At 48.2% G+C, this 18,761-nt stretch overlaps 1 protein-coding gene across 4 annotated transcripts in view; it reads right to left on the reverse strand.

Moving 5' to 3' along the window:
- PRDM16 (PR/SET domain 16) overlaps positions 1 to 18,761 on the reverse strand; it is a 213,088-nt gene that overhangs the window by 113,959 nt on the left and 80,368 nt on the right. For all 4 annotated transcript variants that reach the window (XM_052691993.1, XM_052691992.1, XM_052691994.1 and 1 more), the window contains one exon: positions 8,349 to 8,698. In XM_052691993.1, the coding sequence (XP_052547953.1) occupies positions 8,349 to 8,698 (350 nt within the window). The remainder of the gene's footprint in view (positions 1 to 8,348; positions 8,699 to 18,761) is intronic.

The following is an 18,761-nucleotide window of genomic DNA, read 5'->3' on the forward strand; positions in this document are numbered from 1 at the left end:
GGCTGGCTGCAGAAGATCCCCATGCAATAACGCAGGAGAAATCACCACCACCACCACCATTCCCAAAGGCTGAGCCACCAGAGCTGTGTTTAATTCCTCCCTTGCAAAAGCTTTCAGGTCACCTCCCCTAACGTAATCCACCACAACGATTCAGTTCTGCAGATGAGGATTTTTGCCTCTCCTCAGCTTGTGCTTTAACAGCAATGTTTCCAAGTTGTTTATCGACCCTTTGCTTCATTAAACGAAGAAAACTGAAAGGTGGGAGAACAGAAAGGTTCTGCAGTCCCGTGGCACAAGGGGCAGCGTCACCCCATTCCAGAGCAGCAGCTCCTGCTCTGTGCTGACAATTCCCCTCATTAAGGGCACAGCTATTGGTTCCCCTCCTCACTGCAAGCCCCTCGGATTACGGCTGTCAGCTCCATGTGGATCTGCTATTTCACGTTGGCCAAGTTCACCTTGAACAGAACTGTTCTCACAGCACTAAAGTCACGCTCCCACTGACATTTTTGCTGCTTTGCTGCACCAAAAAATACTTTCAGTACAGACAGACGTGCCATCCAGTTGTTCGTGTTTGCTTTAAGCCAACACACCGGTTGATTTAAATTCACAAGACACCTTTCTGGCTGCTCTGCCCGCGACGCAGCGCTGACCCCGAGGCCCCGGCAGCGCAATGTGTGCCAGACCCAGCACAGGGCTTTATCCGGGTCCCCACAAACCTCTTCTTTCCCAAACATTTGGCTTTGGTGATTCCCCCCCGACCCCCCCGCCCCTTCCCTTTCCCTTCCTGCAAGTTTAAGGCAGTTCACCACTTACGGTCATTTACAGCTTACATCTCAGTAAATCCAGAAGGTGTCTGATGAAAAAGAGGGACTAGCCAAGCATCTTAATCCCCCTGTTCATTCATGCTCTCTGTAATGTTCTTTCAGGCCTCTGCTGAGAGACTGGGCTGAAATGAAGGCTGATAAATTAGTCTGGAGGGAAACAAGGCAGATTCTGCTTGTAAAAGGTCATTCCAACTTTGTTCTGGGTGAGGGTTTATCTTGACTGCAGCTGCGACAGACAATGGCCGGGGCCTAAACGGCAGAAATCCTAGCTCTGCTCATGAAATTACTGTGCTGATAAGGGAGAATGGACTTCAGTGAGATCTAAATGGGAAAAGGGAGGTGGGGGACAAGGGTGAAATGTAGGTATTTTTGAACATGATTGAACAAGGATGGCACAATGAGATGTACAATTAAAGCGACGACTTGCCCGGGCATTATCTGAAAGTGAGGAAACATACTGCTGGTAATCAGATCAAAAGGCACAAAATGCCACTTCTGTGCCGAGCAAAGCACCCCGGAGCAGAGACGGGCTCGAGGGGCTGAGCTCCCATCGCAGGGGGGTTACAAAACGCTTCACACAAAGGCATTTCTTAGGGAACAGAGCTTCCGAACCGCTGCATCACTGATTACACATCACCCCATCCCAGCAGCAACAGGAGATTTCCTTCATTAGCAGCGTGCAGCCTGGAAAAGCCTTGCTGGAGCGTGTGCACGAGCAGGACATCTGCTGCAGGGAACTTTCCTTCCCTTAAGCACGTTTCGTGCATTTCTGAGACAGAGGATAAGTGACGGCAAGTTCCGACGGGGCGCTCCCAGCCCGTGTGTACACAAATGGACTTGCCTCGCCGCAGAGATGCCTCTCCTTTATTTACCCGGCCCACTTGAACGTGCATGTCTCTGATCAGTGCAAACACATTAAGTGGTCGCAGCGCACTGTCACCGGGCTGCAACCCGATTAAGGTAACCAGCTTGCACTCAGCCCTGTGCCTCAAAGCATCTCGTTATCTGCCTGCAGAGGGGACAGTGAGAGCCAGGAAATGCAAGAGCTGCACAGGCGGCTCCAGGCGGGTGCCACGAGTTGAACACAGAGCACCCAATCAGGAGCAAAACAGCCAACAACACCCCGATGCCCAGAAATGTTCCTTCTGCTCCAACCAACCCCTCCTCGTCTGCCACCAGACCTCCTCCTGCACACATATTCCTTCCACTAACGTTTCCTAAGTGGGACTCAGAATGAGCTTCACGCCTTCCCTGCACAAACAGCCCGTGTTTTTCAAAGCTGCAAACGTTCAGCACAAGGGCTGCCTCATTTTGCAGAGGTCCCAGGACTTCGCACCGATGAAATAAACAAAAAGTGGAAAGGATGAATAATTAGCTGAGATGTTAACAGGTGAGGAACAAAGACCCAACTATGTGCTACTACTTAAGAAAGAGCAATAGACCCAACTTCTCATTTTCGTCTCTATGTACAACAACATAAATCCTTTTGCGTTTCTGGAGCCAAATAAGAAGCAACCAAAGTGCCAAAATGTGAGAAGTGCTAAAATCCCACAGAGTAAGAGTCACTATATTTAGCAGTTCTGCAGATCTGTGGTGCTGCTCCCTGTTTGCTATGGGAAGAGAAGGACGGTGCCAAATTATGCAGAGAACGTGATTTGCCCTTTCTATAAAAGCAATTAATGTTTTACTCTGGAAAATCTCCCGTTGTTCCTTTCCTCCTTGCACTGCACAGATTGAGGTAAAGCAATTCCACTTAAAGCCGTCAGACTTCAGGACTAACCAGGAACTCAAGTGAGGTTCTCTGAAAGCTTTGCTGATGTCCCAAACCTCAGAGCCCAAGCACAGCCCTGAGCATTCAAGCCGTGACTCAAAGCCAAGCAGCAGCTTGCTCTGGTGCCTTAACACAATGCTTACTGGGCCTCAGAGGTGAAGGAGAACCTTTCCCTGGAGAACAACTGAGTGAACATGTGAAATCCTTACCAGACAGCCTGCAGGTTCCCTACAGAACATGGGCTCCCATCCTCTGACCCACGGCACAACGTGTGCTGCCCCCCTCACCCCCAGGCACGTCCTGGTGACCGTGCAGGAGCAGCCAACAACTGCAGAGCAAGTTGCTTTGCACTGCTTCCACCTTCTGAAACTGCAGCTGAAATGGTCACCAATGATGCCTCCTTTCACGTCCCACGTATACTGAAGGTTTAATTCTACCTTATTGATCATTTCCTTTACAGCAGCCTCCTGTGTCCCGACGCCCCATCAGCCCTGCACTTCTGGGAGAGGACAAAATAAAGGCTGGGTTTCTACGAAGGTTAACATTCCAGGGGAAGAAATAGTTCCCTGTATTCTGTAAGTCTTTTGACAACAAGAAAGAGCTCTTTCTCAAATCCTGTGGTATACATTGAGTTATTCATGGGATTTTCTTTCCTTTTTTTTTTTTTTTTCTTTTTTTTCTTTTTTAAGTATGGATGATAAAATACCATTTCAGAAGCTGGTATTCATGGATGTGTCTCGAAGTCGAAAAGAAAATATTTATTTCCTTTTTCTGCTTGTGAATCAGAACGTTCTATTTAAAGAAAGTGCCCTCTGCCGGATTGCTCATGAGTTATTACCCCTTATGGAAATAAAGGAGAAATATCAGGAGGTATTCTTAGTCATTCCCTTTCCCTGTCTCTTCTTGTTTTTTCCCTAATTCCTTATATACCCATGTTTGAGAGAAGTGCCTAAGATAGAGCGAGACATCTCGGCATTCCCGGGCCTAAAAAAGACTTACTCTTTTAACCCTCACATTGAGGCATTTGGCGAAACGTAGGAGGTTACACATTTCAGTCCTTTCACTTTGGGTGTCAGCGGATGCACTCCTAATGTTCAGTCACCATTACAATGATACAAACGCTCCCCACCCTCCAGATTTATCTGCAGGGATGGGATCTGCCCTCGGTTCACGGAGCAGCTCCCTCCTAAGCCCCAGGCTCCAGCCTAAAGCCGTGGCTTACCTGCAGTCCTATCATGCACCAACAGGTTCCAAGTACGGGGTACCGAGGATGGCTGGACGGCTGTTGGCTGTACCAGCACATCTGGGAAGTCCCAGCGTGCTCGTGTGTTCTCTATTCCATATGAACCCACAGATTCCTGCTTTTTCAGAATTATTCTAGCCAAACCGAACTTGGAAAAACGGTGCAGTAACCTTTTATGGGACAGACCTTCTGTGTGCAACATGCTCCACACCTCGGGCACGGCCGCGCACAGCGCCCTCCAGCACTGCTCCCCACAGGAGATGGGATGAGGCAGTGAGAGCAGCCATCCCTGAGCCCTTCCCTGAGCCTCAGAGGCTGTTATGCTCCCCCCAAGCCAAAGGGAAAGGCAGAGGCTGGAGAAAATGAATGAATCAGAAGACGCGTGAGGAAAAGCTACAAGGAAATGTCATCACATCCTTCCAGCCTGCAAGTTAAACAACGTGAGCGAGGGACGAGCACAGAGAGGTCCTGAGATGTCCCTGCTCATTTCAAGCCCTGTGTTTTGTTTCAAAGCAGGACAGACGAGGACACGCTTTCTTTAACAAACTGTGTCGGCATTTAAAGTGAATTTGGGCAGCATGTTCTGCTAATGGGAAGCATGACACAGCCATCACATCTAAAGAATGCTTGCAGTCCCCTTCCTATCTTAGTATTTCTAAGAGCTGAGCAGATACAGCACAATTCTCCTCTCGGCAATCGATGCCAGTCCTGTGAAGCCAAATTTCCTTGGCATTTATGAGCACTTCTAAAAACAAACAAACCCAGCAACGTTTAAGTGCTCTGTGTTGTGGGAACAAGGAGGTTGAACTCCTGCAAATCGCTGACACCAGAAAGCATGCTCAAAAAACAGCAGTTTTCCACTGGCCCAGATGTGAAGCCAAGAATGCTGCATCTTCAGCTGCCAGCTCTTATTTTTCGCACAGCTATTCCTCTTTCATGGGACAGTTTCTGTCTTTGCCCTGATGGAAAGCAAAGCGCTTATTTTGCTTGTGTTAAAAAATAAAAGCCTACCTTGTCTGTATGAGTCAGAACTTCAGTGTTCTGTTTCAGCAAATAGTTTCTTGAAATGAACATTAAAGCAAGGGAATTCACAACAACAGCGTTTTATCACCCAGCTTTAACCCACTCGCTCCTGTCTGGTTAAAAGCAAAGACACCCTAAAGAATGGGGGAAAAAATCCCATCTCTTTTTCTCAAGGTGGCTTTCTGCATTCCCTATGAATTTTCAGGCTGTTGGTGGAAACAACAAGTAAGCTGACAGTTGCAGCAAAACAGCATTCTTGTAGGTCTTTTCCAGCCTTGGTGACTCTATGATGCTAATATTCTTTGCCTCCTGAAGGGAGATGTTTGACACCAGAGCTGGGTCTGGATCAGACAGTTGGGCTGAAGAAGAGCAGAGCTCTGTTTGCAGATAGCAGCTCGTGCTTCCCAATGCCTTCAAAGAAATGCAGCTTACTGTTCTGTTTCAGTTTCATTTTCACAACCCCAGTCCTGCCGAGGCTGGAAAAGAGAAGCTATTTCTGCAGTGTTCATGGTAAAGCAGAGATCAATTGCACACCAAGGCCCTTAAGCAGATCTCCTAGATGTCCAAAATTGATTTTTTTATTATTATTATTAATGACATCAGAAAAAATAAAAGTGCTCAGAGGGCCGATGATAAAAGTGCTCCCAGGGCCCAGAATGCCTCCAGTACAGCAGCACCAGCTGCAGCTTCCCAGGACCCTGACATGGTGCTGATGGTGCCCACACAGCAAACAGCATTCCTTGCTATGAGCAGTGCCAGGGCCATGCAGGTGAGTTGGTCTGACAGCAGACCTGCTGGGGTGAAGGGCAACAACTCTGTGGGCAAAAGGCAGAAGCACTATTAAGATTAAGAAACTGCTGATCATTAAAAACAGACCCAAAAAAACCACCCAAGTTTTAGGACTACAGGTTGGGTGGGAGCATTATCCAGAGTATGAACTACAGGAAATGCAACGAGGGCTTATCCATGAGTGGTAGCTCGAGTGTAAAGAACAATTATCCTTCCTGAAATAGAAATTACTAATGTAACTAATAGAACTGACAATTCCAGTGCACCGGTAACGCGCCCATTAGCCAGCGCTGATTAGTTATCAAAGCCTAATGAAAGCATTTGATTTCCAGCCATTGTGAGTCCAAACCACAAGTTGCACAGACACGCTGTCAAAAAAATGAATGCCAAATGCACATCCCTCTTGGAGCACAACAAAACTGGGTCTCAGCTCAGCGCCGCTGCAGGAAACAACAGGCAGAGGCTGCAGGAAAGCAGGCAGAAGTCTGATGAACGTGGTACAGAGGGAGGGAAAATTCCTGCGTTTTCCTCTGCCTACTCAACTTTACTGACACAGGACAGAAATGTTTTCATGGTATGGATGCTCAGCACGAGTGGCCGCACGGAAAGCTGCTGAGCACATCACTCTATGGCTATTCCTACAGCCCTCCGTGCTGAGGACAAGGCTCGGTGCCAACGTGCAGGCAGAAGCAGAGCTTATCCCAGGGATTCCTGCTCAGCACAAAGGGAAATGGGAAGGTTTGGAGTGACTGCAAGTTTCAGAGCTGCTGTAGACATACTGGGAAGTGAAAGGCTTCAAGAGTGCCTGCAGGAACAGGCAAGGTCAAAGTGTTGGGGTGGGTTTAAGGCAGTGTTTGAGGACATCTGACGGAGGACAAATATTCCTTCCTTTCAGCTAGGAAATGTTCCTGTCCAACAGGAGAACAAAAGCGCCGCAGAAATGTGAGAGGGGCCACGGAGAAAGAAAGTTTGTTCGTGCAAAAATAAACAGTACCACAAAGTCAATGGAGACTGAAGTTAATAGATATGGCTTGTACCAGGCCTGGCGCTCCATGCGTAATGGAGAGAGGGAACAGTTCTTAAAACCATGAATGTAAATACAAACCTGTACCAGAAATGTAACAGACAAGGACAAAGTTACGCCAAGGTCACGGAAGAAAGGATCTGCACCACTCCAGTTTGGCCTGACTTCCAGCAGCCGCAGAGGATAGGAGCTGGTGCAAAAAATTACCCCACAAGCCTTTGTTTAAAACACATTTAAAATTAAAAGTAAGGTCAGCTGTAAGTGCTAAGGTCCAGAAAAACACAGCTCCCACCTTTCGGCAGGAGCAACTTCCACACTGCAGCCTGCAGAGAACCAGAATGGTGTTTTCCCCCAGGTGCTTTCCAGTGCAGAGCGCACTGTCAGCAGGTAACCCTGAGCTGCCCATTGCCAACTATTGCCAACTGTATATCAACAGCACATTTTGTTCCATTTTTTTCTGCAAAAAACACATTCTGAAGATGACATGGCAACACCGAGCTAGTATTCTGCCACGATAATTCACAAGAAAAGAAGGCAACACAAAGACGAGCTCAGAGGAATGCAGCTCTGTATGGAGATGTGTGGGATGGAAACTCAGCTGTGCATTAGGAAAGGGAAAAGGGGACTGAGCTCCAATACTGACCCAAACTCCCACTTCAGCCCTTCAGGAATTTACTACTGCAAAGAATGACAAGATAGGACTGAGCTTCGTTTTCATGGCAAGCCTACCCTGCTTCTTCATGCAGTGTGGACACATTTTAAAGGCAAACCAAACCATCTTGGGCTTCGCAGCACCTCGCTGTTGGCCCGTTTGTTGAGACTTCAAAAACCAGCCATGTAAACACAATCAGACCTTTTCAATCTGGGGCCTCGTGCTCTAAGCTCCTGCCAGCACCTTCTGCTTACGGCCAGCTCTCGGTTCCATCCCACCTCTGTGCTCCAGCACTGATCGCTTCACACCAGAAAGCAGCCGAGGAAAGGGAGGTAAAACTCCATTCCTGTATATTACACTCTGCTGCACTTAGAACCTGCTTTAATTTAGGATTATCCTTGAAGGTATGGATGTTTTCAAATCAAGAATACAGCAGGATAAGAGAGATGGCTGGGATAATCCCCCCAAAGCAGGGAGAAAGACACAGGAGTTTGGGGACAGCGCTGTTTTTCCCACTGAAGATGAGTTTTGTTTAGTTCTAAGGGGAAAATGACTTTTGCATTCCTTTATCTTTGCTGCAGAGCAAGAGCTCAAGAACATCGAGGGTGTTAATGGGTACATGTTATTTTCTATGACCAGTTAATAGTGCCTGCACAGCTAACACGGAGTGGAAGTCAAAGGTAACACACCAACTACAAAACATGACGCGACTAATCATATTTCTCCCACGGTGACAAGTTCTGAACACAATCTGAAAATGACAAGCACTTTAAGGAGTGACCCAACATCATTTGAAAGCAACCTTCTAAAATGGGGCTGGAGCAGTATTTGTAGCCCCAGTAGCCACCGGAAAGGATTTCTGCTGCTTTTTCAATACTGCATGGAACCTTGGGTACAAAACACTCAGGGATATGGCATCAGCAAAGTCACCACCTCGGTCCCCAGTCGGTCGGGGCTCAACTTGCTTTTATGAACAGTTTGCAAAGACAAATGAATGTGATTACCACACTGGGCACGCTTACCTCCCATCCAAAGTTTGTTTCCTTTAATGTGCTCCTTTGTACTGTCATATAAGGTCCAAATCTTTCCCCAACTTCAATCTTCTTTTTGGCCCAAATCCCTAGCCCTGCCCCTGGGATCGAAGATTCTCTGAGTTCAAAATCTGGTGGGATTGGAATGTCATCAGGAATGTAGACGGGAGCTTCATAGGGCGAGCCCTCCTTGGGAGTGAAGTCCTCGCTGGTGGGAAAGGGTGATGGAGGTCCGACAGGGATGGGGGACATAATACTGTCCTCTGTTTCCTCCTCTGCACTTTCGCCAGCAAGGAGATCAGGGTCGGTCTCGTACATATTATTTACAATCTCGCTGTCACCTAAAAGGGGAAACAGCAGAACAAAAAACACTGAAATACCCACGTGAACATCAGTTAATCTCTTCTCGGGACAGAGTTTCACAAAGCCTCGCTCACACACATTAAGGACAGTAGGGGCAGGAAAAAAGGCAATCCTGTCCTACAGAACTGAGGTGAGGCTGAGGTGAGGCCATCCATACTGGCTGCACCGTGCTTGGAGATGGCTAGGGGTGGAAGGAGCACGAGCTGTGTCAGCTGTCTTGCAGTAACAGAAAGAGGGAAGAGCACACAGAAGAGGTGTGCTCGAGGCTCTCTGCAACCACTGATTGCTTGAACTGGGCCGGGGTGTTTTGAAGTGGAGAGGAAAAGAGTAATTAAGGTAAAATCTGGCTTCGGATTCTACAACCGCAAAGCGTAAGCCATCTGAAGAGCTTTCATCTTCCTTTATCAAATGTACAGAGACTCCGTGTGCTTGGGATTGGTGATGCTCATGCCTAAGCTTTGCTCCGGGCCCACAGTGACAGGCAATATATGGGTGAGAGCCGCCTGCGCTGCCAGCAGAGCTGGAAACCACATCCTTTAGAAGCAAAACCAGAGCTGTGGGGCTCAGCATCCTCGGGGCAACCCTGGGACCCCACAGCTCAGTGCCCAACACAGCGCTGGGAACCACTGCAGCAGGGAGTGGGGGCAGCTGCCCGTGTGCCCGTGTTGGGGTGCACAACCAAGCAGGAAAACTCACCGGTGAACAGCCTTCACCCTGCATGGAGCTCCACGCTTCATTTTCCCCCAAACAATTAGGAAATGAGCACAATGGCAGTGAGCACAAATTATTATGCTTCAAAAGATTGCAAGTCAGTTCCACTACTAAACCTGCAACAACATGCATCCATTCTCTGGTATGCTACTGGCTTGTACGAGCTAAAAGTACTCTTCAGCCATCCCCACTTCCATCACTTTCCAAAAACAAGTGATTACCAGGATGCAGGGAAGGACAACGCAGCAGGAGGTGCTCTGAGCACTGGGGCCATATTGTCCTTTAGGCTGCAAACGACCCGCTGCCTCCTTCCTACCTCTGAGCTCCACATCTCTCCCTTCTCAGTTTTTGAGGATGTCACCTCTTAACCTCTCAAATAAGCTGCACGGGATAGAATATCTTCCACCGAAATGCATTTTCTGCCCTTTTAAGACTCCTGCCTGAACCACTGGGGGTTTTTCAACAACTCTTCTGAACTACCCGTGTTAGAACCAGCCACAGGATCCCAGGATTGCCCCAAGAGAGAGAAATTTTCCAAAGAAGCGCTCCTGAAGCCAGCAGCCTTCATCCCAGGGATGCATTCACCTCTTCAGACTGCAGTGCTAAACACGGCCTTGGGATCTGGAGATCCTTATCACACCGAGTGTGACACTTCAGCATCATAAGTGGGACTTCAGCGAGCAGAGCTGGGCTCACAGCTTGTATTTCCTATGTCTGAAATACAATGTATGTGCTTATATAGCTAGCACATGTATATTTAGTTCTGGCTTCTCAGTGCACAAGGATCATCAATAAAGTTTCCTTCCAATTAATAAAAACACACCAGTCGCTAAGAAATTATTATAAAGAAAAAACAGTTCCTATTCAGATTGCATCCACTGAAAGTTAGTTGCAGCGGCAACATAAAAAAAATCCATAGTTATTAACCACAAATTAATGCTGAATTAATAAAAAATACAGGTCTTCTCATTAGCTGGTGCATCAGCTTCATGGCATACGCTTCACCATTAATTGAAACTCAGCATGCATTATTATTTCCTTCCAATTCCAGAGTTCACAGAGCAAAAATTTATGTCTGCTAGTGCCCAACTTTTCTATGCTAAACAAAAGATACTGTGTCTACTGGAGGGGAAAGCACCTCAAGGTATTGCAAACAGTGGTTAGTTATGCACCAAAATATTATTCTAAGAAGGTAGTCTCGAGGCACAGCTCCTAGAAGAGGTGCACTGAAATGCAGAGTCAAATTTAATAGAGTGAACGGTGCAAAAGCAGTGGCAAGCAACCAAGGTGGATGAATGAACCGCCTTGGAAAAAGGCAGGCTTTGAGGAGGCAATGAGCATTGACCAAATAATCAGCTGAAATTTCCATTTCAGATTCTGGGAATAAAACTGCTCTTAGAGACGGCGATGATGCCAAGCATCAGCACAGGCATGGAGGGACCCTGAGAAACAAGAGACGGGAGGAGTTCTCAGCATGCCAGGGAGCAAAAGAAAGGCCAGTACGTAAGGGATAGGAAGGGTGGCATTGCAAAGGGTGGACTCGGAGGGTCATAAGGTTTGGGGATTTTTCCAGGAGGAGTCAACTGCGAGGCTGCAACGTTCAACCGGAGCGGAAACGGAGCTTTTTTCATCCGAGAAGAAAAAAAAAACAACAAGGGCAGGGGAGGGAAACAGATGAAGGGGAAAAGAAAAACACATTTGTCATCCAATACAAGGAGCTGAAGTATTTTGGGAACAGATTTGCCATCTCTCAATTAAACATGAGGCAGCATGACTGTGCTTTCATTGCGCCGTAGCTCCCACTATGATAACAAGGCCAACAACCGCCCCATTGTGGGCACGGCGCATCGAGAGGGGCTCCCACCGTGCAAAATGCTGAGGGCTGAGCTCTGTGCGAGGGGAGCAGCACCCAGCTCCAGCTCCCACTGCTGCCCCTACAGCAGCATCTCCTCATCCCCTGATCGCAGCTCCTGTACGCAGGGCACATCTCCTCTTTCTTTTTTTTTACCTCTTAATGCCTAATAAAGATTTTCCTGAGCTCGTGCCTAAGCAGCCCAGCAGCAGGCTTTGCTAGAGAAGAGGATTCTGATTCGTTTGCCAACTTTTTTTTTTTTTCTTTCTTGCTCTGGCCTTTTTGGAGCACAGAGGACTGCCTGCTGCAGCCTACAAACATTTCCTCCGCTAGAAAGTGCAACCCTCCTTACTCAAACATGTCACCAGAAACACGCTTTCATAAGTATTATGTGCCCCATAATCCTGAACATACTTGTGGTTGCTGTAAATGTTTTCTCTCCTGGTATTAGCAAGTCAAATTATTTTCTCCTCTATGATTAGCCTCTTTTGCACTTAAGAAACAGGAATTCCAACCGAGTTGAAAAGCAAAACTAGGTTTAGTGGAGCATGACCTGTGAAAAATTGCAAATGACACAAGTATAAAGACACCTCACTTCTGAGCACTGTTAATTCAGTCTCCGATATGGGATAATCAGGCCAGCTCTGATTAAATCTGAATTTACTCTGAAGCTGAGCCCAGATCTCACTCCGTGTTTCAGGAGAAGTCCTGAAGTGCAGGTAATCTCTTCCTTCTGCCTTTTAGTCACTAAATGGAGTCTCCTCAGAGGGCCCAGGACAGGGAACATGACCCCTTCTCCCCAGGCAGCTTCACTGAGTGCAACGTGATCATTTGAGGAGTGAAACAACTCCCAGCACAAGTTCCACCGCCACCCGTTGGGCAACAAGCAAACAGACGTGCAGCGATGCGCAGCTGCGTCAGACGGTGGAAGGATGCGTCTCAAAGCGACAAGGGTGGAATTTTGCCCAGTTGAAGCCTGTGGATATCGTGAGTTGGATCATTTTTTTGTCACGCTGCTGCGTTTAAATGCTTAGAATCATAGCTGGGAATAAGGCAGAGAGATTCAGTTCAAGGCACGTGTCTCAGAAGGGCGCTCAGAAGCAACTCTCCTGTCGCACTCGCTGTATGAGCTCAGCTCTGAAGCTCTGAGTCCTGCTCCAAAAGAGCTTCCCCAGATGTTAGCTAGATGTCACTAAAACATACAGATGTGTGCACACGTCTCCCCGGGCCACAGCTATTCCAGGAATCTCAGGCAGGTTCAGCAGCTGGGCTTTACTTCTGATTAGAGCTGATGCACCTGGGAGGAGTCCATCTGCTCACACCAATTCTGCGCTATGAAACCTCCTGGATTTCTGCTCATCGCGTTGCTCACAGTGCTGCAATCACTGCAGCATCTTCCAGCTTGCCCTCAGGGCCATCTGTCCCCCCCAGCACTCCTCTCCACGCTGCTCTGGCTGTAACACGAGTGCTAAAATACAGGCAGGGCACATTTTGCAGCTCAGAAACCATCTCCAGATGCACTGAGTTTCCCCACAACGTAACTTGTGTGTCACTTAATGGTGACAACCGTGCTGTCCTACATCTGCCCCTCTCCTAGTGGCAAGCACTGCGGAATGTCTGCTTATGTGAAAAGTGCTACAGAAATACAACTTGACCTTAGTGTTATTGTCATGAAACTAAAATTAGTCCTTCAGAGCTCACTAGTGAAATTATTCTGTAAAAAAGAGCCATTGAAAGGTTGTTTCCACAGATAATCAGATATGGGCACAGGCTTAAAATCTGTGTGACACCAATGAGGGTCCTGCAACAATGCGGGTGCTGCTTCGGTATTGGTGAGAGAGCTCATGAATAATCTATTTAGCAGCTGTAATGAAAGGAAAAAATGGAATGTTAAAGGAAATGTTGGTAAAAGGAACAACGCGCTACATTTAGGGTGAAGTTTTTTGGGGGAGGGGGACATTTGTTTTTTTATATGCTTATTAGTATAGAATATACAATTCTGCCACAGAAATGCCCATTTATCTGAGGTGCCCCAGGACTTTGTTCACTCCCAGAGCATCCCAGCTGGGAAACTGCACACCACGAGCTGCTCCACCGACCTTGAAGCAAACACAAACCCGGGCCCAGAGCTCCACTCCTTCTGCAGGCAGAACTCCCAGCGAGAGCAATGGGGATATTAAGAGCAAAGAGAACGCAGGGCTGAGCCCATAACACTTTTGTCATCCTCCATGGCATTGTGCTGTTGGCTGACACACGGTGACTTTCCAGGCTGAAATTTGGCAGGCAGCTCCAGGACGGGATGCTCACAAAAGCTGCCCATTTTCACTTGTGTGTGAAAGAACAGCGGGCTGAAAGTCCGCAGCGCTGCCAGGTCAGAGGATCCCTCTTGGAGAAGTGGTTTTATATTAATGCAACATACATGTAAAAAAAACCCAACACAACAAAACCCAACCACAGAAGCCGTCATTGTCGAAATGACAAGGAGGAGGATTACAGGTGCATGCTGCATTCCTGCTTTGCTTCCAAATAACCCAGCTGCAGTGCTATGTTAGCAAGAAGGCATGGGATGTGTCACCCCTCCAGGACACACGTCTGTGCACGTTTCTGACTGCAGGGTCTGCACCCATTTACTGCACACTCGGCATCTTTCAGCAGGAAAAACAACACCAAACATTTTTAGGACTGCTTCGTAGCCCAGTAGAGCTGGGAGGAATCGCCAGCATCACAGCCTAGTTCAGCCAGGAGTGCGAACACCTGCACTTATGCATCGGGTGCTGAGCACTGCCAGGGCTTGTTGCCTCTCAGCACAGTGCTGCCCACCTGTAATTACCCAGGGCTGGGGGAAAGAGCACCCAGCAGCACCCAGCAGCACCCAGCAGCACCCAGCAGCACCCAGCAGGCAGGGGCTCTGCGCAGCGAACCATTGCAGTGATCAGGTTGCCACCTGATGGCCACAGCTGAAATACAATAGAAGATAGGAAAGCTCATCCCTAACGTCGTGTTATCTGTCTGCCCTGGGTGATAAGGCTGGTATCTGTGGGCCTGAGCACTTTGCAGCTCTGTGCAGCAGCACCCAGCTTGCGCTGCCCTATGCAGGCTGTCCTCCTGCAGCTGCAAGCAGTGCAGAGCCAAGCAGCCCAGGGGCCCATGCACACCCCTGCACATGGGCTGGGTCTGCACAGGCCTTGGGATGTAGAGCAGCACTCCAAAAGGTTTTCCATGCAGCTCCAGGTGCCCCAGAGAGGTACATACATTTTTCTCTGAATGACCATTTAGAAACATTTCCCACTCCTTCCTGAAAACCCGTAATTTCATAAGCTGTTTGAGCTGGAAGACAACAGAGGAAGTAAAGGCATGCTGGTTGGGCCAACGTGCCATGGGGCCAAAGTGGTGCAGAAGAGAGATGCTCATTTTGTGAAGAGACATCTGGAAACAGGTAATGGAGCCCCGATCCCATAATAGTTCCATACAGGACTGCCAAGCTCCCGCTGCAATCCAACACCAGCGCCTTGCGGCACCTGACCCACGCCAACGAGGTGATCCCAACGCACAGCACAGAGGACTGCTCATGGAATTCCCTATTTATTTACACCATTGACATTAAGTCGGGAAGAGATGCAAGTTCTACCACTTCTCAGGTGGGACTTCAGAGGAAACGGGTCTCCTGGCTGGGAGCTCTGTGCTCACTGCACAGCGGGTGCCTCCGCTGATCGCTCAGTCCCTGCAGGCTCTGCCTTTGCTGCTTCGGGACATAATGCACGTGCCTTCCCTCATTTAATGCAGAACCACTGTGGAACGCATTAAAAAACAATTTAGTCCTGGAGAATACCACAAACTGCAGAGTTATTCAGGGAGGGAGACAGTGAGGGATGAGACAGGAGGGGATGGGATGCACGGAAAGGAAAAGCACTGGGAGGAGCTCAACCATAGTGAGGTTTCACACTTGGAGCCTGTTTCGTCTTGATTGTAACGACACCCCTCAAAGCAGGTCGGGTTATTTGATGCAGAACAAGCAGAAGATAACTTGTGTCACAGGTGTAGGAGCGCAGAGCAGAAGAGTTAATTGCAGGGTCTTTAATAGCCATCCTACAAAACAGCCACTGCGGGACTCGGCTGCGAGAAGAACAGGTAGCAGGGATTTACAGTGCATTTGGTTTTTGGTTAAAAAAGAAAGTATTTTCTTTTATTACGGGATTTCTGCTGGCAGAAATAGAGAATATGGCTTGAAACAGTATTTCAGTGTGCTCCTTAACACGCGTTTGCCTCTAGTAAAAGCAGCGGGGAAGGGGTCCAAATTGCTCTCCACTAAATGCCAGGATTATATTTCCAGTAAAAGTCAGCCTGAGCATCACAAGCAGTCCCACATAAAGTCCTCTTAGAATCAAACTCTTAAGAGGACGTTGTTGTCCACGACTACCCCTCACCTGATCCCTGGGTTCAATATTTTGCTTTATGTTTGAACTTCAGATGACGTTTCTTCAGATGGTGAAAAATTAATTCACTGCGTGCTTGGATGGAGGACTCACAGTGGGTGCTTGAAAGCCAAAAAAAAGCTCTATTATCTCTTCATCAAAGCCACTGGAAAAATATGAGCCTTTGAGATTTCTGTCCCTCAGCTGTTCACAGCAGAACAGCTCCAACGAAGCGTCGCAAGGAACGCACCGTGTGACACAGACACTTGTACCAACCAGTGGTGAAATGGAAGTCGTGCAATAGAACCAAAGTCTGGAGAGGAAGAGGAGAAAGAAGACAACGCCGCGATTCGGAAAGAAAAATCCTAATTGCTTTGCAGCAGTTTTGCTTATTTTTGCTTCAAAGAAGCCCGTGTTTTAAACTGATAAAAGTGTGGAAGCGCTCCAGTTGGGCAGAAATTCTTTTGTTGGAAATGCAGCAAAGGAGAAGTTTCAAAGCGACGGCGAGATAATCTCCCCACTGACAGGAGCGGCACCTATTTAGAATCGATAAATAAATGCAGCCAGAACAGCTCTCCAAAAACTAACAAATGGAGCCGGGCATTTCTCTCAGTCCTGGACGTCAAACCGCAGAGCAGGAATAAAGCATTTGCAAGCCTCCAAAAGGAGACCTTGCAATTGGAATTCACATCTTTGCCAAGTGAAAGCTTTTGGGCTGTTGTCACCGTCTCATTGTCATTCCGCTCACTGTGGGTTCCCCCGGGTCCAGAAAGGACTCCCGGCACTATTAACACCGCAGATTAATAGCGGTGGGGAAAGACATTTTCACAAACATGCTAAATATTAATATTAATCGATAACAATTTCTATTTCCTAACGTGAGCCAGACAAACACACCGCGGGCGGGGGGGGAGGGAAGGGACGGTGTCAGCAGACGATGGGAATAAAGGGAATCAGTGAATCAATGCGGGACGCGGGGCTGAGCCGTGAGGTGGGTGTCAAAAGCAGAGCTCTGTTGTCAGAGCCACCGAGGCACACATTTCAATGCCACGGCATCGGGTGGGTTTTCCATCCCCAGCCAAAAGCATTCCAGTGAAGCTCACCAATTCTGTGCTGCAACAGCAGAGCTCTGCAAAGACAGCGAGAAATGGCCTCGGGCTGCTTTTACCAACTCTGCACTCTGCAAAGTGCTCTCCTCGACACTCGTAGCACTATTTATATATCTGTATATTTAATTCAGATAGGCAAAAACACGCTGAATCTCTAGAGTGATATTTCAGGCCTTGTACTCGGGTTATTTTTCATCACCTACAACTTCTACTTTAATTAAAAAAAAATAAAAATCCTATACAAACTTGTTGAGCGGTTCCAATGAATGAGCCCAGCAAGGATTTTGAAATTCAGCCTTTGGAAGTCTTTATCTCACTTCCTTTTAATTTCGAGCAGCAGCACACCAGAAGATGCACAACCCCGCTATCAGACCGGTTCCCATACAGACTAAATGTATTATCCACTACATAATGCCTGTGCTGGTCAAACCAAACCAAACTCTTTCAGCTCCAGAGCTCTCAGCAGAATATAAACTCCACTGCATCACTGAGATTGGTCCTCCCTGAGCTGTGTGGGATTGACAGGGCAGACACACCATGAGCATCACACAACTGCATCCCATGGGAGCATCCCATGGCTAAAACCCGCTGCTGGCAGCTCCCCACCTTCGGCTGCTTCTCCTGAGCTCGTTCCTCAATGCTCAGCTTTTCCTAATTAGAAACAGTGGTTGGATGACATGGTCCTGCTGCTGCTGCCTCAAGCCTGTGCTCAGGGCTGGAAGCTTGCAGCTTGTCCTGCATGGAGTCCCTGCCTATGGGAGGCAGACCCAGGGACACGTTTCTCCATGGGAAATGTAAGGCAGGAGGTGATGAGCAAAAGTCTCTTCTAAAAAAAACCAGTTGGAAACAACTTGCATGGATTCCCCTCCAAAGCCCATGGAATGCAGTGGGGTTCTAATGTCAGACCCTGCCTGGCTTGGGGTTTTATTCCAGTACTCCTGCATATCCTTAGCTTCCTTCAAAGCCCAGTGGTGGGCTTGAGACCACGAGAGCCACAAATACTTGGCATTTCTGCATGTCCTGAGCATCTTCTGGGCACCTCTGCAGGGCCAGTGAGCACAGAGGTGGTTCCTTTTCCCTGCTCCAGCCTTTAGGAGCAGGAATTGCCCGTGGATTTTCCATCATTACAGTTATCATAACTTGGTGATGAGCTCCACGGAGGGACAAACACTGCAACCCTGAACCTCAGGTGTGCATCTGGCCAAGGCACACCTCTGCCAAAATCATCCGGCCAACTTCCAGCTCACTCAAGTACACAGGTGCCGAAAAAATAGCCAAGTCTGACCTAAGGGTCTGCCAGACCCATCTGCAAAGTCACTTCTGACTGAGGAAACGCTCCAACATTTACCTGTACAGGGACAGTGGTAAGAGATTTAGGACAGGCACAGTGCTAAGTTCCACTGGTGGCGATGGGACGTCACAGCACGTGCACTGTCCCCTGGCACTGTGACAAATATTGCTACGCACGCGGCCTTTCTGAGCGCTTGCTGACGGGTTGCAGGACGTCCCCCAGGCGCCGTTCAGCGGCGTCAAGCAACAGCTGAGACATTGGTAGGAATCTCACGATCTCCAATGGAAATTCACCCAATTCCTGGGAACTGTGCGGCACTTTTAGAGCCATTCAACTTCCCGGTCACACCAAGCATTCTTACGGCTCGGCTTGACAGATCCATCCATTAACATCATTATTTTTAAGCTGATTTCATTAGATTCTGCTGTAAGAGGCAGTATGGGAGAATACAGCACAGGAAGACGGGCTCTGGCAGTGCCCATACCCACATACAGAGCGCACTGCCCCACCAACCTCTGCTCCCTCCCAAGGCAACCCCGGGTGCTGCAGCCACCACCTGGCCCTATTTAAAGCCACTACATTATTCTAAAAAGGATTATTTATACTAAAAACGCTCCCGGGACTACTGTATTTGTATTTCAGGGCTGCTGCATCCCTTATTTCCTC

This window comes from Tympanuchus pallidicinctus, unplaced genomic scaffold (genome assembly GCF_026119805.1).
Source record: "Tympanuchus pallidicinctus isolate F22 unplaced genomic scaffold, pur_lepc_1.0 scaffold29, whole genome shotgun sequence".
In the NCBI taxonomy this organism is placed as follows: Eukaryota; Metazoa; Chordata; class Aves; order Galliformes; family Phasianidae; genus Tympanuchus; species Tympanuchus pallidicinctus.